The sequence below is a fragment of the Berghia stephanieae genome, chromosome 1 (assembly GCF_034508935.2).
Source record: "Berghia stephanieae isolate SIO BIC M18660-M18661 chromosome 1, UCSD_Bste_1.3, whole genome shotgun sequence".
In the NCBI taxonomy this organism is placed as follows: Eukaryota; Metazoa; Mollusca; class Gastropoda; order Nudibranchia; family Aeolidiidae; genus Berghia; species Berghia stephanieae.
Window position 1 is genome coordinate 124,780,547 of NC_088360.1, and position 27,525 is coordinate 124,808,071.

General features: G+C 33.9%; 2 protein-coding genes across 8 annotated transcripts in view; one reads left to right on the forward strand and one right to left on the reverse strand.

Annotated features, from left to right (window-relative positions):
• Window positions 1-7,977, reverse strand: part of LOC144963026 (uncharacterized) — a 98,684-nt gene extending 90,707 nt beyond the window's left edge. Inside the window, exon 1 of one of the 3 annotated variants that reach the window (XM_078896602.1) lies at window positions 7,679-7,977. In XM_078896602.1, coding sequence (XP_078752728.1) covers window positions 7,679-7,775 — 97 coding nt within the window. In that variant the 5' untranslated portion in view covers window positions 7,776-7,977. The remainder of the gene's footprint in view (window positions 1-7,678) is intronic. The other 2 variants (XM_078896601.1, XM_078896600.1) reach the window with 2 other exon arrangements.
• Window positions 7,978-8,083: 106 nt separating this feature from the next.
• On the forward strand, window positions 8,084-23,295 carry LOC144963036 (PRELI domain-containing protein 2-like). 5 transcript variants are annotated; one of them, XM_078896643.1, is made up of 7 exons: window positions 8,084-8,105; window positions 11,781-11,885; window positions 12,423-12,480; window positions 14,764-14,837; window positions 15,570-15,730; window positions 16,743-16,851; window positions 17,953-21,491. In XM_078896643.1, the coding sequence occupies exons 1-7, from the start codon at window positions 8,088-8,090 to the stop codon at window positions 18,004-18,006; spliced, it is 579 nt and encodes a 192-aa protein (XP_078752769.1). In that variant the 5' UTR covers window positions 8,084-8,087; the 3' UTR covers window positions 18,007-21,491. The 5 variants fall into 5 exon arrangements, with proteins under 5 accessions (XP_078752769.1, XP_078752772.1, XP_078752771.1 ...); XM_078896646.1 differs by having other exon boundaries at window positions 8,095-8,188; window positions 17,953-23,295; XM_078896645.1 differs by lacking the exon at window positions 8,084-8,105 and adding an exon at window positions 8,287-8,389.
• The last annotated feature ends 4,230 nt before the right edge of the window (window positions 23,296-27,525 follow it).

The window sequence follows — 27,525 nt, forward strand, 5'->3', positions numbered from 1 at the left end:
AAATGCATTATTGGAAACTTAAAGAGGATAATAAAGTCATACAGGGTTGTAAGGGTTATAAATCAATTGCTAATATTATTTCTAAAATTATGGAAAGGAATCATAAATATTTTATAACATTCATTATGCTAACCCCCAATATTATAATTTAAAAATAAAAGCTGATTCAGCATTGATACAAATACTGTCCTTCTCTTTCATGTGGTTGCATTCCATATCATCACCTTTAAACGTGACCTTCCCCAGAATATCCCCAAAACTCAGAACCCCAGACCACTCCAAATTAATACAACCACACCATTCCAAACCACCAACCTCCCTCCCCTGAACCACTATCTACCCTCTTATCAACAAAATCAATCTCAGGATACATATGAGGCAAGACACAGGGAGCAATTTCTTCCTCGCTGTCTACATTAAAGACAACATGCTGGGTGAATCCTCGATCTTCTACCCATATATCAGTCAAACTAACTGTTATCATCCGACATTCCATTGTATCCCTGGCCAGTGTAAGGTACCAACCAAGCAAGGTAAGCAGAGACTATCGTTGGGGACCAAAGGAAAGCACAAACAAGAAAACCTACCAATCTTGTCAATGTAATATGGAATCCTAAGGCGTGGCCAGTGAGAAGAAATAATAAGGGAAACAACAAACAGACTTATCACTTGCTAATATTTCACGTAAATATTAAGATTGATTGAATAATTAAATACTAATTTAAGCGAAAATCTATGAGAGAGCTGCCTTCTTTGATTAAGTATAAATTTTGAATGAATTGTTTATAAAGTAAAATTAAAGCAAATCAGAGAGAGAGAGAGAGAGAGAGAGAGAGAGAGAGAGAGAGAGAGAGAGAGAGAGAGAGAGAGAGAGAGAGAGAGAGAGAGAGAGAAAATGGAAACAAAGAAAATGTAATGTTAGGAAATTGAGAATCACAGGATTTACACATATCACACTCCTCTACCTATCAAGCTTCAACATGTAACTATATCAATTATAATGTATCTATATGGTCCAACTGTGCTTGGATATAATGGGCCTCAGTTGCAACAGGAAATTATTGCAATTCTTGAAGTCTCTGTTGTATCCGAGCCCTATTATACCATTGAAACCTTATGGGGGTGTTGAATATCGAGGAAAGTCACAGTCTGTTCCCTGAATATTTTTTATCATTAATTTGATGTCATGGTCAAAAGACTCGACAATTCTAGTTCCTAAAATTCTATATCCTCCATAAATTTAATCATAAGTTTGAAAAACTCTTCCCAGTCTTTGGTTTTGCTTATGTCATATTTCTGAAATTCCCTGCCTTTATTATTTTTTTTTCCCTAATACTTATTTAGGCCTTTTCACTCTTCGCCATCAACGAAGCTCCCCCATCGAACACAATTCTGGGCTACCCTGTCCACTTCCTTCCATGCTGTCTTCTCTCCTTCAGTTAAGCCTCTGTGTCGCGCTTCCAGCTGTAACATGGCCTTCCCCTCTCTTTCTTTTCCCCTGAGGGTTTCATAGCAGTGCCTGTCGTGTGATGCTGGATGCTGGCTTCCTAAAGCTGTGTCCACTCTAGCCCCACTTTTTTAGTTGGATCTGCTGCTTAACCAGTGCTTGTCCTGTATTTTGCAAGAGCTCTTCATTTGTTATCTTCTCTGGTCATCTTATGATGCAGATCCACCTCTGACATGAGTTCAGTATCTTATTGAGCAATTTACAAAATTGAATATAACAGTTTCGAAAAAGAGAAAAAATATCAAACACAGAACATTTTGAGCTAAAAACCCTTCTTCAGCCAATAATAAAAATAAAAACATTAAATACATCACTTAAAATCCAGAAAGAAGGCAGAGAAATATTGTTTTTGTTATTGACTGATAAAGAGTTTTGAGCCCATATGTTCCGTGTTTGGTATTTTGTTCTTTTTTTGAAGCTGTTAAAGGCATTTTTGTTCATTATTTTTTACAGTCTACAGCTTCTAGTAGCTTGGTACCACTATATCTTATTGGACATAGTTTTTGTTTCTCTCCACATCTCTGATCCATAAAGTAGAACTGACTTAACATAATAATATGTATTGAAGATGTGGAGTTTGGGTTTTCAGATGGATCACTTTTGAAGCCCAAATGTTCTTCAGTGAGATGAAGGCTGTTCGGGCTTTGCCTATCCTAGATGTTACCCCTCGGTTCGCATCCCCGTTTTGTCTACCACACTCCTCAAGAAGGTAAATGACTCCACATTTCTGATTGGCTCTCCATTCAATGAGACTGGTGTTTGGACAATGATGTTTAACTTCATCATCTCAATCTTCCTGTGATTGATTTTGAGACTTGTGCTTGTTGTAAGAAGAGTTTTTTTTGTCCTGCATCTGCTTGTGGTCGTAAGACAAGAGGGCAATGTCTTCAGCAAAATCAGTTGCATCCAGAATGTCCACTGTATTCCATTATTACTCCCTGTTGTCATTGATTTCATAATCCAGTCAATGACCACTTTTCCAAACGCTTTTCTGCATCTGTAGAACATATTTTTGGGGGGCAATGTGGCAGAGTCGTAAAGACATTGCACTCTGATCTGGGAGGTCCTGGGTTTGAACCCCACTTCAGGCACTTCCATTTTTTCCCCTGGTCAAGATTATTAATCTTGGTTGATGAATAATCTATATTATTTCATGGAAGGCCTAGGTGATGGTATCTAACGGTGCCATGGCGGAAGGCGGAATTTCAAAAAATAACATTTCTACATTTGTACTTGTGTCAAGCATAAACCTTTTTTCGCTTTTCATATTTCCCATTTTGCTGTCTTAACTTCCATTAACAGTGGATATCAAATGTATTGCTCACTCTGAACTGTCTCTATTTCAGAACTTTAATCAAGCAGTCATGAAACGGTCTACTATTACTCTTTGCTTTGGAGGGGGGGAGGTTTTTGGTTTTAAAAAATTTTCCAGTTTGTTTCTATGTCTAATTCAGAGACAGATTGCTAAATATTCTATGCCTTTCTTCTCACAGTAGTGCATTTTGATTTGAGCCACAGACAGAATTATAAAGATATGCATTTATAACTAATGGTATTTCAGGGGCATTAGTTATCATATATCCAATATAAAATTAGTCTTGTCTTTGAGTGACAATTCAAACATGTTATCTCTCTCTCTCTCTCTCTCTCTCTCTCTCTCTCTCTCTCTCTCTCTCTCTCTCTTTCTCTCATGCCTTCCCTTGCACACATATTCCTTTCTCTTTTTCAGTATCTATCCCCCCCCCTCCTTTTTTTTCCATTCATAACTCGAGTCAATTAAAAAAATGTAACCTTTTTTTAAAAAAATCTCGTCATTATCTCTTATCTGTTGCCATACGAAGGCCAAAGACTGAATATACATACGTGTGTATTGTTTCACTTTATGAGCCATTATAATTCAAACATGTTGGATCAAATGTAGAGGACCTCACATTCCATGAGTTTGGATCCAACAAGATATCAAATTTTACAATTGAAATATAAATTGCTATTAATTTATTTTGTTTAAAATCGCCAAAATAAATAACAACACCTTACATACAACATGGCATTGGACATAATGAGGTGTGACCCCAGTGCAACAGACCTCATTGTATCCTGCTTTCAATACAGTTTGAACATGCCAAAGCTAAACCATTACTCATATATGATAAATATTACTCACAATATAACTATGATTATTTTTTGCAAAGAAAACTAATTTTAAAAAAGGCTCTCATGATAGAAGAACATAAACTATTTCCTCCATGTATTCCATATCAATAAAATGTCGTCATTCAATTTCATATTATAAGTGCTTTGGAAAAATAATGATAAAAATAAAAATAATAATAAAAATAATAATAATAATAATAATAATAATAATAATAATAATAATAATAATAATAATAATAATAATAATAATAATAATAATATCAATATCAATAATAATAAAAATAATAATAATAATAATATTAATAATAATAATAATTTCATTGAAATTACATTACTTGTGTCATAAGTTTTAACAATCGAGTAATAAAATGAGTGAATAAAAATCGAAATATCATTAAAGTTGAGACTAGGGGAGATAACAAATATAATCATTTCATTTTTCAATATTGTTAACATAACACCACATATACTTAGTAGGCACGGTACAAGAACGTACTGAATGAGACCTTAATCTTCTTTGTCATTATCATTTATTATTCATTTGAAAATTTGGTTTAAAAAAAAGGAATTGTTGAACAATATCCTTCTTCTTCTTCCTTTGAGGTCAAAACGTCAGAAAATTGGTAATACCCCTGTAGTGTTTTTTTTTTAAATTTTAAGACTCACTGTAATATATTGCAAAACTTATGAATGCAACCATGTCATCAACTACGAATATCTTTTGGATCATTGATAAAAAGCTTGACGCTCAGGAACTTAAATACCATGTTATTTCGGTAAATAAAAAAGACAGAATTCTGATTTTAAAAGATATAATGAATGTTAGGAAACACATTTTCCACTTTTTGTTTCGAACAAAGCCTACATTCTTGAAGTTAAAATCATATGCGGCAAACCTTTTAAAGAGCTAAAACAGGATACCCTAATGCACAATACAGCAGCATGTTTGGACTATTATATAATATATTCTAGATTTAGAGCTTTTTCTGTTCCTGGTATTAATTTGCTGGTCAAAAAAGCATAATACTGGAACATACAATGGTCATTTCCGTACATGCAATCAGTCCAATTTTGTTATTTAAATTTTTTTTTCTCATATTGCCAAATCGGGACAGTCTCGATTCTATCAAGAGAGTTGGCAGCTTTGCATTAATATTGTTAGACATAGATGTCACATAGTCATAGTCATAGGATTATAATAGAGATCAACTGTGCTTAATGCAATAAATACAACAGAGGCCTTGTGATTCAATGTATCTTCCTATAAGGGGTATGATGAATGAAAATAAGCACGACAAAGTAAAAAAAAATGCAAGATCTTGATATAAATGTGTATATTTAGTACAGTGGTCTCCATTTATAAGTAAAGTCCTCAGGAACCAAGCTGAGCTTATAGCTTATAGCTAGATCAAGCTTATAAGCAGATTCAGATTTTTTGATAAATCAATGCTCATATTAAAGTAAAAATAACTTTTTTCTATGACTTTCCAAGTGTATACATAATGCTAAATGCACCGGCTTGCAGGCTTGGACCTTCAAAAAAGTTAATGGCATGCGCTACATCTCATAAAATTAAAACTATCAATCTCACCCCAACACGGAACCAAACAAACGAACATTTAGCTGAAAATTCAAAAGTCATTAAATCTCCACCCTCAACGACTATCTGCCCCCTGATTGACCTCATTGTGCTACCTGTATGAGCACTTTTGACTGACCATTTTTTTCAACAATATGCCAATTTTATTGGTGTCTTTAATCACGCAGACTTTGAGATTGTGTTATGTTAAAGAAATGTTTTAGGTTTGGACAAAACTAAATAAAATAATATTTTATTATGACACCAAACTCATAACAATCATTTGTACCGTTGATCGTTTAACCAAAGATAAGTTTAGTAGACATAAAAATTGTACGAAGACTATAAAAAGTTAGGTTTTGTTAAGTGAAGTATTTAAATAATATCACCGTACAGCAAATATATTTTTGGCTTAAAAGAAAGACAAGAGAATGCAGATTATAGTGTTATAAATTTCTTGATTAGCTAAGTCACCAAAGCCAAGTTACATGCTTGTAAAGTTGAATAATATCCATTCTTCACGAACCTACCAGTGCAAGTAGACTAGTATAGCAGAGTATAGTGTTATCTCATATCAATTGTAAATGATCATTGAATCCAAAATAGTTTGTTAAGAGAGTTGCTTTTTATTACTCTTAACACAGTGCAAAGTATAGTGGCATGACTGACTTAATAATGCTTTCGACCAGCAATGTTGTCAGATATTGTAGTTTCGGCTATAGTGAAAATTCAATGTTTATTTGATTATAAATAAACAATGTTACTGATGAACGGTTTCTATAGTCAATCGCATAATCCACCAAGCATAATAAAGTTTACTGTTAAAAATAATCATTTGCTTCCTTTTTAAAATCATCCCTCGTGTTAGTGTTGGTCATTATGCTTGTCTTTGAGAAGTGTTTTAGATTTGACATTCTTTCCATATATTACTTCAGCACCCAAAAGATTCGAGTTTCTTTTCGATTTACATAGACAAGTAGTAGTCACTAAGAGCCACTAAGTCCATGAGTCGGAGTTTATCCTTCTGTTTCTGGAGTATTACGGTAGAAATCACTAGTTACCCTCTGGATCGGACACTAGTCTATCGGTGGTGTGGGGTTTGAGGGTTTGGGCCAGAAATAATCTCCACGTCACTGGTAATGCATATAGTATAGAAAAATGTCAACAGGACAACGAGTGGAAATATCACTGTGGAATTCGACTATTATTAACTTGGATAAAGACAGAGTATTAAGCGTACAAATATAAGTACCAATATTTATCGCGGATGCAGTAAAGTTGGTTTTTAACTCTAGTACCGCATTGGGGTCAACCGGAAATAACGACCGGTTCCCAGTACTTGCCTAGCAAGTTTGAATGACGTAGCTAACATATAGCATCACTCGGGTTCAATCGCGTCATTTCTTACGTAAAAAACTAGCTTCATACTCAACCCAAACAGCTTAAATAAACTGTTTGCTGATTGGCTGAAACTAATAATATCAACCAATCAAACTTTTATTTCATAAAGAACACAATGGAATTTTTACTGAATCAAGGTCGGGTCTGTGTTACGTTTCGACAACTGATGCGCGTGTCACTTGGACGACTGCGGCGTCAGTGAGGTGGGAATGGTGTGTTACGTTTATACAGCGGTCGAGGATCGGGGGTTAAGAATTATTTTGTCCAAAGAGCAAGATTTGATAGCTGGTACTGTTTGATCAGCTATTACTTGAAATATATACTGCAGTCCAATCTAAAGATTAAGAAGCAATTGGTGTCCTTTAAATGATAGAGAACCTGTGATAAACATTGGTTTTATGATATTTATGGTTTTAAAACACTGCTACGGATTACACATAACAACAATATAAAGATATTGCTGCTTTCATATAATCTAATACTAATACATGTATTCGATTAAAATTATATGAAAGCAGGAGTAGTGACGATTCAGCGAGAATTCCCCATCCACTGTTTTAAGCATTTACTTTTGCATCAGCGTCATGTCCGTAACCCATACGGATTGCGAGCACTAAGAGTCCGATTAGCCACAAGATACTACTATAGTTCAAGCTGAGTTCAAGTCAAGTTTATTCTCCTGAGTGAGAAATAGAGTCAGCCTAATTACTAATTACTACTGTTGGCCATGTTTGCTCTGTTCGTGTAACATAAAACTTGTAAAACGTATATGTCTTTACTTTTTTTGTCCTAATACTAATACTAATAGAGTACAAGATTGAGTTTACTGCATCATTGGCATCATCCCATTCCACTACTATGGTTCATCTCTCAAACTCAAAGGGCAATACTTTCAATTTCGATCATACGTATCTTATATGATATGACATTCAATCTGGTCATGGTCTCCTGGTAAGCAAAGCAAGATAACGACAGGGACTTGAACCTAGTGATAGGTCCAAACTGAGGAGGGTTGAATGGATGGTAAACATACTAACCACCTATTTCTTCTGTTCCTTCTGTCAAAATATCTTTCGTTAAGTTTGACAACTGTCCAGTAAGAGATGAGATGCTGCCTCCAAACCAAGAAGACATTTTATTTGATTTCACTTTTCTCAAATGATACAAAACATGTCAAGTTGTCCAATTACGCCAGAAACTTCATATGTGGGAGTGTTGTATGCGTGAAAAGCGGTTAAAAACCAAAAATACAAAGTTTCATGGAGGTAGCCATTTTTATCCCATTTGACGTGTCTAAGGTTGTTCCTAGTTTCAGTTTTTCATTGTAAACAATCTAAGGGAAATCACTCTTGAATTGTTTTCTTTAAAAACTTCGTTTCGTACTCTGCTGGAGAATTTTAAATGTTTGTTTACTTTTTTTTTCCTATCCAAAACAAAAAACATCTCATGTTCCGCCTTGGTAAAGTGAGGGAGTTAAGTAGTGTCCGAAACTTCTATTTCACGCTGTGACTAATGGTCAAAAAAAAACAAAAACGCTTTGACTAATGGTTATGAAACAGAAATTTTCACTTGCATGCGCTCTGCTTGTGTGTGTGTGTGTGTACTTGAGATATATATCTATAGCTAGTCTAGATCTAGTTGAATATTTTAAATATTTAGGAATAACCATAGAGTTCCCTCAATTTCATAATATCTAAGAAAGTTGCCCAAATATTATACACATCTTAAGGAATTTGAGAATATTTCAAGTAGGGAAGAAAACTATATGTTAAGAGTTTATGACTCATTGGTTAAAAGTGTAATTGCGTTTGGCTGCACCATATGGTTTGGCGGATGCCGACTTAAAGATAAATAAAAAATTTCAAAAATAATAAACCATCCTCTTGATGGAGTAGAAAGAATTCATGGAAAAGCAATAGAAAGGAAAGCATTCTCAATTATCAACAAGAAAAAAACATTTTATACCATGAATTTAGTCTTTTACCATCTGGGAGAAGGTTTTGTCAGATTAAATGTAGAACTAAGAAGTATAAATCAACGTTCGTTCCATCAGCAATAAAATGTTGAATATTTCATATGGTACAGCAAAACCACGGATTGATGCGTTGACTGATTGACTGATTAATTTATTTAATGTTAGATTAATTGACAATGATGATAATATTTGGTGTCGAATGTAAGGAATTGGAAATTAAATGAATATGTTTATGTTGTGTATATCGCACGCGTAAATGAAAGAGAAAGAGAGAATGTGAGAGAGAGAGAGAGAGAAAATAAGTAGGAGTGAAATATCTGTTCAATGTTATAGTTAGCATGTAACGTTATAACAAGTGTAACTAACTTAATGACAAATTGCCATATTTATGGACAATAAAGATCTATTATTGTTATTATTATTATTATTATTATTATTATTATCAATGACGATCACTAACACTATCTCAATCTCTGATGGGCCTGAAAATATTTTAACGAGTCTTGTTTTACCACATTCCTGTTAATCTTCTAAAATTTGGGCAAAATTGACCTGGGAGAGTGAGAGAGTTGAATTTCCAGTATAAACATATTCATTCTATCCCCGTTATCGCAGAGTAATTACATTCCAATAAAGCCAAGCCAAGTGGCTAGGCCTAGATACATATCATATATTGGTGATTACATGTTATACCGGTATTTTCACCACTATATTTTCATTATCATTCGATAGTTTCACTCCTGTCAATACTTTTTAAACAAATTTATTTTTGATAATTCCGTTGTGACTAACTTGACATCTAGATGTCTAGATTAATTGGTAATTATAATTAATGTGTTGGGCGCAGGGGAGACAAAGATACGAGATCAAATTGAAAAAGGGTGGGTGTGTGGGGGGTTGGTTATTTTTTAGGTAATAATCATGCCTCCCCCCCTCCCTCCCCAACCACACGAAAAAAATGTCAGAAGAGATTGCAAGTTATTGGCCAGTCGCCCACACAAAATTTAACTTGGTTTTATATTTTAACAGAGCTTGAATGTACACAAAATCAGCAAAATAAACTTATGCAACTCATAAGAAAAAATATGAGTGCATTGGGTGAGTGAGCTGACTGATTGCATAGAAAAAGGATAAGAAAGAAGAAGAAGAGATAGTGAATGTAAACAAAGGGAAAATAGCGAATACATGACTTTGCTTTAAAAAAAAAAGAAAATATAGAAACAATTTGGAGACATGAAGTGTCTGAAAATATGGTTATCGAGAGTAAGAAATGGCATTTACTCTAGAGACAAGCCTTCCAAATAGATATAGAAACTTCCAATAACGAACCTTGAGTGCTGTGAAGGTAGCCTACAAATTACATTCAGGGCGCCATGAATGATAGTAGCCTGGCTGACTACATTCAAGTCATAAATTATAGGTCAAATGGTATTGTTCCTTGACAAAGGCAATCAACTAAAGGTAATTTTCTCATTTTTCTGATTTCCAGAGGAGAATAACTAGATTTTTTCACATCAAATAGAATTCGATTTCATTTCCTGTTCCATATGTTTTCACGATCTGATATAGAAAATTATCATCTCTTCTTTATTTTGTTTTGCTTGATATGTCTGCCTTGCTTTTCATGACTTTTTTGAAATCCAATTATGAGATGATGAATTTGAAGATTGTAAGACAAGACATACATTTTAGGAGAGGAATTTTAATTGCATCCTCCAGTACCTTACAAACAATAAATATGTTCATAGTTGCTCACTTGAGTTAAAGTGTTATACAGATACACCGCACTCAAACATTGTTGTTTAGCATCCTAATAATTCCAGTCCAGTCTCTCTAATCCATAACTCCTCAATTCGGATGTCTCCACTATGCAGACAGGTTGCCAGGGGATGGATTATTTTCCATCTTTTCTTGTACACTATAAACTGGAAATTCTTGTTTCGAGATCCAAACATTTATATTTGGGAACAAACCATTTCAATGTAAAAGATTTATGACTTTATAATCAGAACATCGCATGGATTGACAACGTCTGTCTACCAACTCTTATTCAATGCAATCAACTAATGAGTGTAGAATAATCTGTTTCAAATGCTTTGACTTTGACACATTCAATTGACGTCAGGTAGGTAATTTATTTGTCTATCCAGTCCTGTCATTGGGGCAAACAGCCCCACTTCCTAAATTATTGTGGTGATGTAGTGTGTGTGTGTGTGCAATAATCAACAGATGTCAAAGCATGTTTGACTAGTCAGTTATAGAGAAATATAGACACCAATCCACCTGCGTCACTTGATATCGCTGTCATTGGGTACACAATGGCTATTGTTTTTAATTAAAATGTAAGATTTGATGATTGTTTGATCTTGCCACTGTTTGATGCTCCAACTTTTCAATTGTCCTTATAAATCTGTTCTCACCTCAAGAATATGCACTACCCTACAAGTTTTATTTCTTGTAATTTCTTTACATCAGTGTGTCAGCAGCTTCACCAAAGAAAATAATTAAAGAAATTGACTCAGTAATCAAAATCAGTGAAAAACTGTTTCGTGTAATGGAAAAAAACCCACAAAAAACAAAACAAATCCAAACATCATCTCCTCTTTTAAACAAAATGGTAAACATGAATTTAAAAAATGAATAAAACATACCAAAAAATCTACTCCTCCAAAAAAAAGTAATTAAATATGCATAAATAAGAAAACTGGCCAACAATGCAAGTAGTATAGCCCTATAATTATTTGCTGCAATTATATGCTTAGTTACTACGGTCTGAGAACAAAACTACATGTATGCCACTTTAGGTACTGAATGCACTATCCAGATGTCTCTGTAATACAGACAAAATGCTGGGAAGGAGGTATTTGGATAATGGAGACGTAAGGGTCTATTCAATGGTATAAAAACCAGAATGAATTCCTGCTCCATGGGTCTCAATGCTCAAAAGTACCACAATCTCCTTTGCTGCTACTGGTAGATGATTGATTCAAACTTAAAAAGTAAGGCTATTGAAAAATTCCTGCTTCTGAATCTTTTAATATTTCCTTGATAATTTCATGTTCAATTTGTCTATTTAACATCAGTAATTAATGATTCTGGAATGCATATGTGAGTGCCATTATTTTATTTTATTTTGTTTTTGTTTTTTTCTTTTTTGAATGTAGATTATAAGCTTTGAATCTGTATATGGAAGGATGGTAGTTTCTGTAGACATCAAGCACATCTTTAAGTACCCCGTGCAGCTTGTGGCAGACACGCATTTGACTAAGGTATACATTTTAGGATGAAATTAGTTGCATGACAAGATTTCTCCCAGCTTATCTTCTAACAACATCAAGATTGTTATCTTATAATAATATGGAAAATACTTTGAATGAATCTGCTTCATGACTTCCATTGCTGTGTTTGATAACCAGGATTTTTTATTATTGCAAGAAGATTGCTTCACTACTTTAAGCCATTGACAGACCTCACCATCCAACTGAAAATGTTTTAAGTGAATTAAGTATGATGATTAATTTATCTCTATATCCCCAATTAATATTAACAAATCTTAGATGCCAGAGGAACTAAAGATATTTTGTGGTCTGAGATTTAAATGGCTCCATCTCTAGATTTCTTCATATTGAGAAAAACAGATTTAAAGTTTATGTTTTGTTTTAATCTGTAAATAAAGTTCTGTTACTCTTTTGTTGATGGCTAAAGTGATTAAAATATTTATGATCCCCGTCTTATTGTCCAATTCTTTTTTTCCATTTTTTTTTTAGAAATGATCATCCATTGAATTGTGATTATCTTTTTTACAGTATCCAACGCCAAAAGACAAATTTGTGGAACAGGTTGTAACAATAGAGCATTCTTTTGGTATGTAAACGAATTTATTTGTAAACTTTATATTTGACTTTGTTGTCTTTGACAAAATTATCTCATATTTTGTGACATTGGGAAACCCTATCCACACATGACATACAAGTTTCAAACTAGCACCTTCAAGGGGGCTTAATAGATACTGTCATTGAAAGGATTAATATATTTGATGTATTTGATTAATAAATGTATAGTTGATAGCACACAATGACAGGTCAATGCTACTGAAGTCGATTTCAACCAAGTCAATTTTTTACTCTGTCCCCCAAGGAACACGAAGATAATAAGAAAAATTGAAGATCAAGCATATAAGTTCAATTATGCAAATCAACCTTTTCATTGAGACTAGTGACAAATGAAGGTCTTGTTCCCTATCAATATAGAGGAAAGAGACTGTGTAAAGCCTTCATCTGTATACATAAAAGCATAATTTCTGGTTCTTCCATGACAAAAAGAGTCCAGTGGTGGTATGGGATGGAATGTGGAATCAACACACTGTGAAGTAGTCACCTGTACTTTAATCAAAGTATAAGATAGTGACCATAATGGCAGAGAATAGATTGGGTGGAGTAGTCTGGGGCCTTTTCAACATGTACACTGTAATAATCTTCCGTGAAATTGAAGAACTACTAGGCACCTGTGTTGGAGGTGAGAATTTGATGAACCTGAGGTATGCAGATGATGCAGGTCTTACGGCTTACACACCAGAAAATCTTCAGATCATGCTTGACAAATTAGTGGCTTGTTGCAAAGGGACGTTTGCTGAACATCAAGAAAATCAAGTGCTTGGTGGTTAACAAACAAAATCAAGATCTATCTTTTCACCTCACCAGCAAAGGGAAAACCATTAAACAAGTTAAAAAGTTTAAACATCTCGTGCAACCATCAGATTTAAAGAAATAAAAGAAAGAACAGCAATCGTTTAAACCACCTTCTACAGTCATCTCTGCCACCAATATTGAATTAAACATGGAACTTAAGATTATCGAAACTTACATTTTCTCGTCTCTCCTCTACGTGTGTGAAACCTGGACTTTAGACAAAGAATGTCAAAACCGCCCAGAAGCTTTCGAAATGTGGTTGGACAGTAGATTGCTAAACATCAAATTGTCAGATAGAATAACAAACATAGAAGTTTTGCATAGAATAAGGAAACCCATCCAAATTGTGAAAACCATCAGAAAAGGGCAAATGGACTTTCTTGGCCATGTGTGGCAACAAGGGCACATTGAAAGCCTAACACTCAGTGGCTACATAGGGGGGAAAAGAGCTCGTGGTCGTCAGAGGTTGACGTTTTTGACCAGTTTGAAGCTATCAACAAGCAACATCCCTACAAACTCCGAGTCATGAGGGAGGACATAGGATAGGTCGTCATGGAGGCATATGACAGGCAACATGCATACCAGTGCAGGCCACAGATAAGTAAGTAATCTGGGGCATCAGGTAACAAAAGGATTAAAATTGGTGTCACCCGAGGCACGGCATTCTTCTTACATGTTCTTTTCACTCTCAGATGCTATGATATTTCAATAGCTTATAAATTAAAATTATTAGTATCTCCCAAAACATAACTTGATGATAGTTCTCTTATGAATTCCAGATCTACAATATGAAACATCTTCCTCAGTCTATAAGATTTTCAAGCCCTAATGCAATTTTTTAAAAACGTTTCAAGACATATCTTTTCATTTAACATTTACTTGATTGACTTAATGTATGTAATAAATAATGTATACATATATACAAGGTGTCCCAGAAGTTGTTCACCATGTAGATTCTTATGATGATACATATGAATTGCAATTTTTTAAATAATCATAATAGATGCTCAAATTGTTCACCTTTGGCATTGATAAATGCATCAATTCTCTTTATAAAACTGTTTCTTGGAAACGTTTGATCAAACGGCGGACAGTAGTATGGCGCAGTGGCTTTTCTCTCTCAGGATGAATATGGTTGAATTAGTCGGCTATATAGTGGTATATTGCCCCATTTTTTCCAAACATAAAAAACAATTTAACTCTTTCTTGTATCATTAGTTTTGTCACCCATATCTGGAACATTAAAAAAACCAAATTATTATATTATTATAAAGTAATATTATATTGTTACTCTAATGTATTTGATAAAATTCTACATGTAGCGCGACTTCTGGGACATATATATATAGTAGAATGTTGTCATTCTTATTCAGAAAGAAGGAGGGTCATATTTCAATGCTTCCATAACTGATATGAATGTTAAAAGTCATTCATCATCTTAATTTCTTCATCATCCCAGATAAGAAAAACGGATTGGACTACAAGAGAAGATGGGCATTTTGCAAAAACGTTGTTCCTGCTATGTTCCGAAAGGTTTGGAGAAAACTTTTGAAAATGTTTTTAGTGAATTAGTATGATGATTAATTTCTTGCTGTATCCCTATGTAACAAGTCTCCAGGTGAGAGAGAAACTAAAGATATGTTGTGGTCTGACGTCTAAATGGTTCCATCTCTAGATTTCTTCGTTTGAGAAAAATAGATATAAAGTATATATTTTGTTTATAACTATATAAACTTCTCTTACGCTTTTATGGATAGATTTTTGAGTTAATCCTTGGATTAGAAGACAAGTGGAGATTGAACAAGTTAATCCTCAATCCATGTTTTGCAATCAGTAGAAATTGATACTGGACTATGATTGGGTAATTTAATTCTCTGAGATATTTAACCTATGAGTGTGTTATTTGGATTTTTTTCCCTTAATATATGGAGATTTACTCCTCTATATTTTACTTACAGTCATTGTCAATATCCACACTAAGCCGAGAGAGAAAAACAGAATTAATCTTCCTCAACAGGGGATCGAACTTCAAAACTCTCAGACGTGTCAGCATATCTTACACCAATGCTTGCTCCCCAATTTTGTATTTTTTATTTTATCATGGAATGACGAGTGTGGACTTCTTTGATCTTTCAGGTGTTATAAGGTATTATTTTTAGATAAGATTTAAATTGCTTTTCACATGTTACCTTCAAAATTCTATAAAGACATGGGTAAGAGATATTTATCTATCTTTTTTTGATGTGACTGTTTCCTTTAATATAGGTCTCTTTCTTGAATGAGGATCATGTTGTCTTAGAAGAAGAGACTTGGCAAAACATGAGTACTGGAAATCTCTATATCAAGTCACGTAATATCACATGGTCAAAGTATGCTGTCATGTGGGAGGAGTCAAAGTTTACTCCAGCAGATGAAAATCCCCATTGGTAAGAATATGGATGTGGATAATAATGAAGAATAGTAGTTTGGTGAACTTCTGTGATAGGAGTTCAGTCGACTTTGTGTTGATAAATCTATCAACAAGTAGAATTGTGTGAATCTGCCACAGATTACTGTCTAGTTACCAATTTTTTGTTTATTAAATGTGTTTTCTATGTAAGTTTGCCCTCCGTACTAAGGTCACATCAAGATCTTGACTGCTTCAAAACTCTGGCCCAGGACCGTGACCAATGGAAAAATTAACAACATGGATGGAGAGAACAGCTATACGCCTCGAATTTTAAATCTCTGTGGCTGAGTCATACAATTATCAGCAAGCATCATTCAGACTGCGAGGCTTACTACTACTACTACTACTTCTACTACTACTACTACTACTACTACTATTACTACTACTACTCCTACTACTACTACTACTACTACTACTACTACTACTACTACTACTACTACTACTAAGTGCTTCTAATAGTAGGGAGCCGTGCAATTAGAAGCCATAATGGGTTAGATGCCTCTGTAAAATATCTGTGACTGAGCTGCTTTGTTGTCTTGTGGTATTACAGTCACTTTTGAAGCAGTAGATCCCTGGTTCAGTTGTATATGAATCATTACTATATGACCCAGCTTTTTAGATTTTCATCTTGCACTGATTTTCTAGCCCAATTTTCCACTTCATATTTTGTTCAATTATGGTTTATTATTTGTATGAGCACAAAAGGAAATATCAATGCTGATTCAAAATTGTGCAGAGTTGGCTTGATAAGTTGAATATACAGGATCAACATAAAATATGCTTTCAATGTTATATATTTACTTGCAAGGTATCTTGCCCTTTTTTATTTTTGTTTTTTTCATCATCAAAGAATGTCTACATGAATGACCTGGCCATATAGGGAACTCATTATCTACTCCAGCTTAATTAATATGAACACTGGAGGGTTGACATAATATTGTCCAAATAATCGTTCTCTTATTTTTAATTTTTTTTTTTAATTGTTGCAGGACTAAATTTGAGCAGCATGGCCACTTCGAAATTCCCAATCTTGGCATTTTAGGCTCTGTGTTGGAAACATTTGCAAATAAATTTATTCACAGCCATGGAGTTCATAAGGTATAATAATAATAATAATAATAATAATAATAATAATAATAATAATAATAATAATAATAATAATAATAATAATAATAATAATAATAATAAAAGTATATCTTTATTGTATGAGAATGTTTTTAAAAAAAATATTTTCTGAATGTTATGTATACCATATTGCGTTCATAAAATAAGAAAAAAACTGTAATTATGAAAGATTTTAACTTGCATATCTTGCCTTTTACATTATCATGACTCTTGTCTTCTCCTGATATCAGATTTCTTACACTTGCGCATTTATATACTGCAATATCCACTAAACACGCTCAAAGCACTTTGCAAAGGGTCCTTAGTCAACAGCAACACTTAACTTGTAGGACGAGACACAATGCATGTAACATCACTGTTAACGGCCAGGTACTCATTTTACACACAAGTTCGGTGAAGAATTATTAAAGGGCCTTTTCCAAAGACTCAACTATGCGCCGCTCAGAGCAGGACTTGAACCCTTAACCCTTCAGTCTGAAGGCAAGTATCATATCCCAAGACCACATAGATGCACCATCATCTAAAGAAGGTGCTGATCTTTAATTTATTTTTTGCTTACTTGTTCTATAAAACTTAATGTTTGTTTGTTTTTACTTGTGTGTTGGTCTTTTAAAAGTGTTTTTGGTTTTAGTTTTATTTTAAACTGATTTTTGCACAAAATATTAAGAGCTTTGTTTGATACAAGAATGGTAATTACGTTTGCTTGTACCCTTAGTGATTCCAACACATGTAGCCGATACAATGTATCTCCACCTGTTGCAATAAGATTCCATCATTGTTTGGCCCCACATCCACCTCTCTCTCTCTCTCTCTCTCTCTCTCTCTCTCTCTCTCTCTCTCTCTCTCTCTCTCTCTCTCTCTCTCTCTCTCTCTCTCTCTCTCACACACACACACACAGTCACTCTCACTCACTCACATACCTTCCTATTCTGTCTGATCTGGATAGTGATATAAATACAAAGAGGAATCCATGGGTTTCATATATTATTTTTTTTAATTTGTTAAAACCAAGTTCAACAAAGCGATGATAATCTTAGACGTAAATGATTGATGCATAAATTATTCTTTACTCAGGCCCTAAATGTCATGGAAGAATTGCTGGAGGAAAGGTATTGCAAAGATAGCTGAATCTTCGATTTATGTATATGGCAATGGGGAAAATGGTGACAATACAACCACATCATGACCCAGGACTTGCCTTATGATTTTTGATTTCCAACAATCATGACAGGGTATGTGACCTGTTATACCACAAGTGGGACCATGCCAATTATTTTATTTTTGTCCACTTATAAGTTATAACTACATGAAAAGTGAGTTTGTTTGTTTTGACAGTCTTGTGTCCAATACATTTTTTATGGAGACGTTAAAGTAACCCTTATTGTTATGTTAGTGTTATATGCCCTTGATTTTTAATGTTTCCGTTTTTTGTGCTTGTAATGACATGAAAAGCGAATTTTTGTTTTGACAATCTTGTGTCCAATACTTTTTAAATGGACAGATAATTTGAGACGTTACAGTAACCCTTATTGTTAATATGTCAATGTATGCCTTGATTGTGAATGTTTCTGTTTTTGCGCGAGATAATCTAAACATGTTAGTTATATCTAAGTATTACTATGATGAAGTTTTGATAAGAGTCATCAGATATGAAACCTTTTACATTTTTATCATATTTACTTTTACAATTTTAGTGGTTTTGATCAAGAGTTGAACAAAAAAAAATGATGATCATTTGAAAATACACCACATTTATGAAGTGCAATTATGTTCACAGATTTATATAATGATATTATGTAAGAATTTTTTTTAAACAAAAAATATTAAAGTTATTGATATTGTAAATCATAACTCTTTCTCCACAGATGAATCAATAAGTTGAGGATAAATTTAAGCCCCCCCCCCCCCCCAACCCACTGCCAATCAAAGGCTTCCTTAAGCATTTGATAGCTGATCAGCCACACAACTGATTACATTTCTTTTTTTCCAAAGGATCAATGATTTTATCTTTGGAATCGTAGACACTATGCAAACATTACTTGCTTGACTTGATGAATAATCATATGTCACTCCATTCAGTTGGATAAATATATAAGAGTGTTGTAAAGCAGTGTTTGTTTATAATTTACATTTACAAGATATTTTTATTGTGCATTGAGATGCGTGTATATGAATCAAATTTTGAATTAGATGAAATTATAATGTTTTGTATTTGTTATGAGCTTGGTCGGTGATAACAAGTTATCAGAAGTTGAGCCTGAGAGGCAGAAATTATGTTAAACACAAGAGCAGCAGGATTTTGCATGAAGTAATGGTTATGAACGAGGTTAATAGGTGGTGACCACTTCATTCCAATTTTCTGTTAATTATCATACGATCAGGGTGCACTTTTATTATCGTATTTCATTATTTCTAGTCAATATATTTTTATTTAGAATTTAAAATTAAATTGTAGGTAAGGTTTGGTTCAATAAATGATTTTCTTTTCAATATTTTAAGATCTGTTGATATTTTTCATATTATGTTTTTCGATTATTTGTGATAATGAGTTTATTTTTCTTGTTGCATTTACTCCATTTATGTCATCTGAAGATTGATATTTTGAATATGTTTATTCAACTGGAACCTTAGATAAATAATTTTATGATGAGTCATAGTCATTTATCAAGTTTATGATTAGATAAAAGATATTATTGGTTTTAAACACATTAGATTTTTTGCTATTCCATGTGATTAAACAAAATACTCCACTTCAGAAATATTGGTGAAGGCTGTGGACTTCCCTTTTGGTCTGGGGAGGGTCACCTGTGTTCTCTTGCTCCCCACTCCCTTTCTCATGCTTTATCACCTTTCCACGTGGTTTCGTGTCCTTGTTCCAAAACATCATTTTAGATCATTTTATTTCGTCAGGTCTTTCATTGAAGAGACAATATGTTATGAATTTATTTTCTTCGGAAGCTTTCTTTTTCTTGTATTCATCTCTCTCTTATCTCTTTTATGTGTATGAAATTATTTAAATGTTTGATACATATTTAACACTTTGTTATAGATTAGTGATACAATTACTTTCAGATTAAACAGTTCTTTAGAACTAACCCCTATTTATCGTTATAAAGATGCTTAAATTGTCTAAAAGTGTTGAAAGTCCCCTTTCCTGTGACTTGAGCTGGTCGTCTTGAAGGAATCTTTATTTTCTTGCCCTTACAGTTTCTGGGATTCCTCTTTTATTAGTTTATTTTTTTTCCCTTTTATATCTTCTTGTGTCTCATGTTACAATCTGCTATCAGTATGCTGAATCGATATAGTGGGTTCCTTTTGGTGGAGTCGCATAATAGTTTGAGTTGTGTCAGACTGATCACAGTTGCTTTCTTCCTTACTCTTCAAAGTCCTAATATACTTTAAATCTACAGTCTTTTATCTATCTTATTCTCTTTCTCCTGCATGGCCCCTTTAATTCTGGAAACAATTCATGAAGTCTGATAGATTTAAGAGTGGAGATTTAGAGTTAAATAGCCATATGATTTTTGAAATACTTACATTGTCCTTTAGATTACTCATGAGTTTAATTTTCATATGGGAGAAAAATGTATATGTATTTTAAAATAACTCAATTAGATGTTTATAATGTAAACAAGGAATTTTGTATCTGATCTGTTAAATTGTGAATCCCAGTGCTCAATTCTTTTTTTTTTCCCAATGATATTATATCATTGCCGTTTACTTATCAAATTATAAAATCATTACTTTGTGCTCACATTCTATGTGGGTGAGATTTTTGACCTCCTATGCTGTATATTCTAGTTCCCTCTATATTCTTTTCACCCTTCCACGTGGCTTTATATACTTGTCTTGGACTAGGATTACATAACATAGATCTTTAGATGAAAGGAAACATATATATTTTTTCCCCTTTACAATCATATATTCCTTTTTTATTGTCAACATTTTTAGATATGGATATATTATTTTGTAAGCATTGAGTATACCCATTGTTAGATATCCTGTGCCTTTGATTGAGTCAATCACACCTTTTTCTTTGGTGCTTATAAGCGCAGACAAGTTGAAGTCATTTTTTTGTGAGAAAGGCAGTCAGATTTGAAAGATGAACTTTGTATTATAAATGTGTGACATTATTATCAGTGTTAGAAACCTCTCTTTTCCTTGTTCTTCATAGTTTCTGTGTGAGACATTGGATGGCCTTCAGACAGGCACACGGGTAGAATGCTCCTGGGATGTGCTGTGTGAGCTATGCCTTTTTTGGCATACTTTGTCCTTCGCGCTTTTGGCCAATATGTTTCATGCACTGAACTATTAAATCTATCTGTCATTTTATGACGTGTACCTCTTTACTGGTGCTGAAATGTTGCCATAGGCTCCTAAAATAATAAAACATACTTTAATGTCATCAATTTACATAGTATTCGGTTGGAGCGCTTTTTTGGGTACATCAATTACTGTGAACTGATTTTTTTTTATTGCGGATATTATTGCTATTTTATTTTTGAATTTGAGAAAAGTTATCTTTTCTTTATCGACAATTTAATAGTGCAACATTGAAAGCAATAATTTATTTAATTATTGTAATTAAATCATGCTGTGTCTTCTATCCCCTATATCTGTTTTTCGAGTTGCTTTCTGTCTTTGTCTTGGAATGCAATTACATGGTTTTGTCCTAGCCCTGACTTGGGTCCATCACTTAGAGGGAAACAATCAAATGCATAGTTATAGTTTTGGGAGTTTTTTTTCTTTGTAAATCATTTCTCTGTTATGTAGTTACATTTTTGGTTGTTGTCTTAAATATATATATATATATATTGGTTTGCGGGTGGTTGGATGGGAGCATCACCCTTGAATCATATACCTATGATGTTCGCATGGGTGTACGATCCGATAGTGATGTCGTTTCTTCTTCTCTTTACTAGCCTATCCTGCTTCTTTGGTTTGTGATTGTATTTTTGACAGGGGATATTTTTTTTCCTGTAAATCTTCTGCCTGTTTGTTCTTGGTTATTTATAATTTAGCTTATGATATCTTTAGGTTATGATTTTGATTTACATTTGTACTATTTTTGTTAGATTGCTTGTTTTTTTGTTTCAGCGGTCTCTCATATAACCTCAATTGTGTTGGAAGAGACCTAAAGCAACAACAACCAATTTATTTTGGTTTCTAAACATTTAATTTGAGTGAATTCCTCTTAGTGGGGACCTGTGTTTGTGTCTGGATGAGACTTAGATAATCTCAAACTGAGTACACTGATAGTATGCTCTTGGAATCTACATCTGTTCACTATTTGTACCATTCCTCTTTGTCTTACTTTATCTTGTGTGCTTTCAATTGTAAATCCATAGATTTTTGACTATACCAGTTTCTTCCTTTTGACCGGTGCTGAAATGAACTAAATGTGTCGCAAGCGATGTAAAACCCTTAAAAAAGAATGGATCTTTTTGATTCGGTTGTTATCTCTATTTTATTTTTCATTTGGGGAAATTTATCTTTTCTTAATTGGCAAATTAATTGTTTATATTGTTAGCAATCATTAATTTCATTATTGTAATCAAATTCTTCAAAATTTATTGAAGACTGAGTCCTGGATGGGGTTCCTGACCTCCCATAGTGGGCAGGGGGGGGGGGGGGGGTACATACTGTGTCTTCTATCCCCTTATATCTGTTTTCCAACATGCTTTCTGTCTTTGTCTTGGAATGAGATTACTTGGTTTTGTCCTGGCCCTGGCTGGAGTCCTAGCTGGGATGGAAACAGTCAAATGCATGGTTATTGTCTTGGGAGATGATATTTTTTTTTCTGTAAATCATCGCTCTGTTATGTATTGTTATATTTGTTATTTTGAATGTATAATGTAAGCAATTGAGTGTGTTCCTCTTGGGTGGATTTTGTGCTTGTGTCCAGATGAGACTTAAAGGTGATCTCAAACTAAGTACATTGGTGGTATGCTTTTGGAATCTACATCTGATCCCTATTTATTCCCAGTTCCCCTTTGTCTTACTTTCTCTAGGATGCTTTAATTGTAATTCTAGAACTTTTTACTATCCCATTTTCTTCCTTTATACTGGTGCTGATATAACTTAAATGTGTTGCAAGCGCCGTAAAATCCTTAAAAACAAAAAAATAAAAAACGAAGACTGAGTCTTGGGGTACTTATTATTTTCACCTTACTAGATTTGCACTACGTTGTTAATAAGTTACTTTATATTTGCTCTCGTTTCTTGCCATGTATTTGAAATTGTTTTGTTGTGTTGAGGTATACTCACAACGAAAATCACTTTTACTTTAACTGTTTGGTTTCCACCATAATGTATTTGATGCAATGTTAAAACCTTTTAATTATTTATTGTAGAATGTTTTGCTCAAATCAATATTAAACCAGACATCCAACTATTGACCACATTGCGGGTGGTTGATGAAATGACTTTTTCGTTTGTTTATGGGTTCTCTTCTTTTCTCTCATGTAACAAGACTTGGTTTTTCCTTGGATCTGGATGTTTTCATGAGGAAGGTATTATATGCTTTTCTGTAAGTGATATTTTTTTTCTTCTAAATTATCACTCTGAGTGTGTATTAAAAAGGAATGAGGAATTTTGTTTGGGATTGTGTCTGTGTCCGTAACACTGGAGTAGATTCAAATTACTGCTTATGAGATTTACTTCCTGTCTTCTTTTATCTTACTTTTTTTTTCGGATATCTGCAGTGGGACCTTGACCACCCTTGGCCATGATGCTTTATCTTTTTTCCCCCTACATCTGTTTTCCCTTTTCGTGTTTCTCTCAGCTTTGTTCTGGATTGAGATTAATCGGGGGGGGGGGGGGGGGGGGGGGGGGTCCTGGTCCTGGTAGGGGTTAGCTGAGAGTGTAGTTCCTGTTTTTAGAGATATTTTTTCCTTGTAAATCATCTCTCTGTTATGTACCATTAAAATTTTTAGTTTTAAATATACTGTACTTTGTAATCATTAAAGTGTACCATTCATAGCGGTATCTTCTGCTTGTGCCTGGATGTCAAAATAGGTACATTGATGGAATCTTTTATTCCCTATTTGAACCCGTCCCCTTTGTCTTTTTTCTTTGGTGCTTTTATCTTCTGGTCGAGAACATTTCCCTTATCATCTTTTTAAAACATTTTTTTAAAATGCTGAAATGACCTATAAGTATTTCAAGCACCATAAAAACTCTAAAAGCATACATTTCTTGGATGTCAGTGAACCAAGATTGTATCTGATAGGTACTGAACTTGAAATCTATCTTGCCGTTGTTTGTTGGGTATCATCAAAAACTTCTTATTTGCAGATAGAACCTAGAGCTAAATAACAAATGGATTATCAAGCAAGGAAATTGGTTAATTCAATTGAACATTATTTTGTAAAAAAAACAAAAACATTTTTACTAACCTTATTTTTTTATTTTTAAAAATTGTGTGATGATTTTTGGTGAGGTTTTTTTTTCTTTTGTCAAAATATGCATTGAACAATGTATTACGGTTAATGTTTGTTATAAAACTGATATCAGTTCATATACTTTAGATTTAATGCTCAGATTTTCAGATGAAATTTTGTAAAAAAAAAAAACATTTTTACTAACCTTATTTTTTTATTTTTAAAATTTGTATGATGATTTTTGGTGAGTTTTTAGTTTTGTTTTGTTTTTTCTTTTGTCAAAATATGCATTTAACAATGTATTGCAGTTAATGCTTGTTTTAAAATTGTTATCAGTTCATATACTTTAGATTTAATCCTAAGGGTTTCAGATGCAATTGATTATTATTTATCGTTTTTAAAAGAATTTGTCTTCATACTTATGGCTGAGCTAATTCCTCAGTTGAGCTTATTATGTTCAGAACTAATACCAAAAAAAATGCAAGAACACACAAAAATAAAATAATAATGAAGCAAAACCACTGCTTTGTATACAGTCTAAATTATGCAAGAATAAATTGCTTCCTATTGTTTTCATGTTGCAGATATTTGGCGCTTAGCTCTCTAAAATCTACACCATAGTGCCGGTTGTACTTTGTTTTTCTAGTTACATATACTTACTGATTTTTATGACCAGTTTGCATTCAACAAACTCATTTTCAACCAAAAAACCTGGTTTTAGAATTCACTACCGACTGATGTATGAGTCATCTCATGATGTCAACATGTTTATCTTTTCTCCCATAGTGGGCAGGGACGCACTTAGTGTCTTCTATTCCCCTATGTATGTTTTCTAACATGTTTTCCTGGGTGGGGTTCTCTACCTCCCAGTGGGCAGGGAGGTACTTCTATCCCCCTGTACCTGTTTTCCAATATGCTTTCCGTCTTTGTTTTGGAATGAGATTACTTGGTTTTGTCCTGACCCTGGCCCCAGGGAGACTTGGCTGGGAGGAAAACGGTCGAATGTATAGTTGCAGTTTTGGGAGATGATATTTTTTTTTCATTGTAAATCATCTCTCTGTTATTTACTGTTATTTTTCTTTTTTTTTTTAAACATTTCATTTGTAAACATTTGAGTGTATTCCTCTTGGTGGGATCTTGTGATTGTGTCTGGATGAGACTTTTAGGTGATCTCAACTAAGTACACTGATAGTGTGCTCTTGGAATCTACATCTGTTCCCTATTTGAACCATTGCCTCTGGGTGGGGTTCCTGACCTCCCATAGTGGGCAGGGAGGTACATGCTGTGTCTTCTATCCCCCCATACCCGTTTCCCAATTGTTTCCTGTCATTGTCTTGGAATGAGGTTACTTAGTTTTGTCCTGATCCTTGCCGTAGCTCCTTGGCTGGGAGGGAAACAGTCGAATGTATAGTTATAGTTTTGGGAGATGATATTTTTTTCCTTGTAAATCATCTCTCTGTTATGCATTGCATTATGTTTAGTTTACATATTATATTATATGATTGGTAAACATTTGAGTGTATTCCTCTTAGTTGGGACCTGTGCTTGTGTCTGGATGAGACTTTTAGGTGATCTCAAACTAAGTACATTGGTGGTATGCTCTTGGAATCTACATCTGATCCCTATTTGTTCCCAGTTCCCCTATGTCTTACTCCTTCTTGGGTGCTTTAATTGTAATTCTAGAACTTTTTACTGTCCCATTTTCTTCCTTTTTACTGGCGCTGATATAACCTAAATGTGTTGCAAGCGCCGTAAAACCCTTAAAAACACACACACAACCATTGCCTCTTTGTCTTACTCTTTCCTCAAGTCCTTTTAATTGTACATCTGGAATGTTTTTACTATCCAATATCCTTCCTTTTTACTGGCGCTGATTTGATCTAAATGTGTTGCAAGCGCTGTAAAACCCTTTTTAAAAAACCCAAATTTACTGATTTTTATGACCCTGCAGTCTAGATTGCATTCAACAAACTCATTTTCAAACAGACCTGGTTTTGAATTCACTACGACTGATGTACCAGTCATTTCATGATGTCAACAGACTTACTCCCATAGTGGGCAAGGAGGTACTTGCTGTGTCTTTTACCCCCCTGTATCTGTTTTCCAATTGCTTTCTGTCTTTATCTTGGAATGAGATTACTTAGTTTTGTCCTGGCCCTGGTCGGAGTCCTTGGCTTGGAGGGAAAGAGTTGAAGGTATTTTTATAGTTTTGGCAAATATTTTTTCCTTGTAAATCATCTCTGTTATGTACTGTTATTTTTTATCGTAATTCTATAACTTTTTATGACCTTAATGTGTTGCAAGCGGCGTAAAACCCTTAGAAACAATACAAAAAACATTCGAGGAAGACTGGTTTTATGGGATGGTTTTTTTTCCCTTGCTTTGTCTGGCACCGTTTAATACTCACTTGTTCAGATCTTTATCTTATGCCTGCTCCCTAATTTCTCAATTTAAAGTAAATATATATTCGACTGTTTCCGTCTTTGCCAAGGACTCCAGCCAGGGCTGGGACAAAACAAACTCCAAGACAAAGACAAAATTCAACCTGGAAAAGGAAAACGGATTTAAAGGGATAGAAGACACAGGAAGAGCTGCTTGTTCACCATATTTTATTGATACTGATATGACCTGAAAGCTTTGGAACACTCCAACATTTTATTGAAAGACAATAAGTTTTGGAAAATTTTTCCCTCAACATCCACTCAAAATAACACATAGCAGCAGCACATTTATTCATTGAAGTCGAAACTATTTCGCTTGTCTAATACCATGCGCACTCGACTGTAAGTCACCATAACTGCTTATCATAGATGTCAGTGCATAAGTCTTTCCATCATATATGACAAATGGGTATACTGTCTTCCTATGTATTTTTAACATTTATATTTTTATTAATGGGTTTGAATTTTCGCATTTATGATATTGTTACTTGCGTTTACCAAAGATATTTTCATGGAGTTGAGAAATAAAAGTGAATTCTACTCGTCATGTTCGAATTGCCTTATTTTGTCGTTTGGAGACCTAATATACCCTGGTGTGTAATGGGGAAGGAAACTCATGCTATCTGGGTGGGGTTTTCTGATCTCCTAGGTGGGCAGAGAGGTCACTTTTGTTGTGTCTTCTATCCCCCTATATATGATTTCCCTTTCCACATTGCTTTTGTCTTTGTTCTAACTTTCTCTTTTTTTTTCTGGTCCTGGCAGGGATCCTAAGCTGAATGTATTGCTTCTTTTTCTGAGAGATTTTTTTCCTTGCAAATCAACTG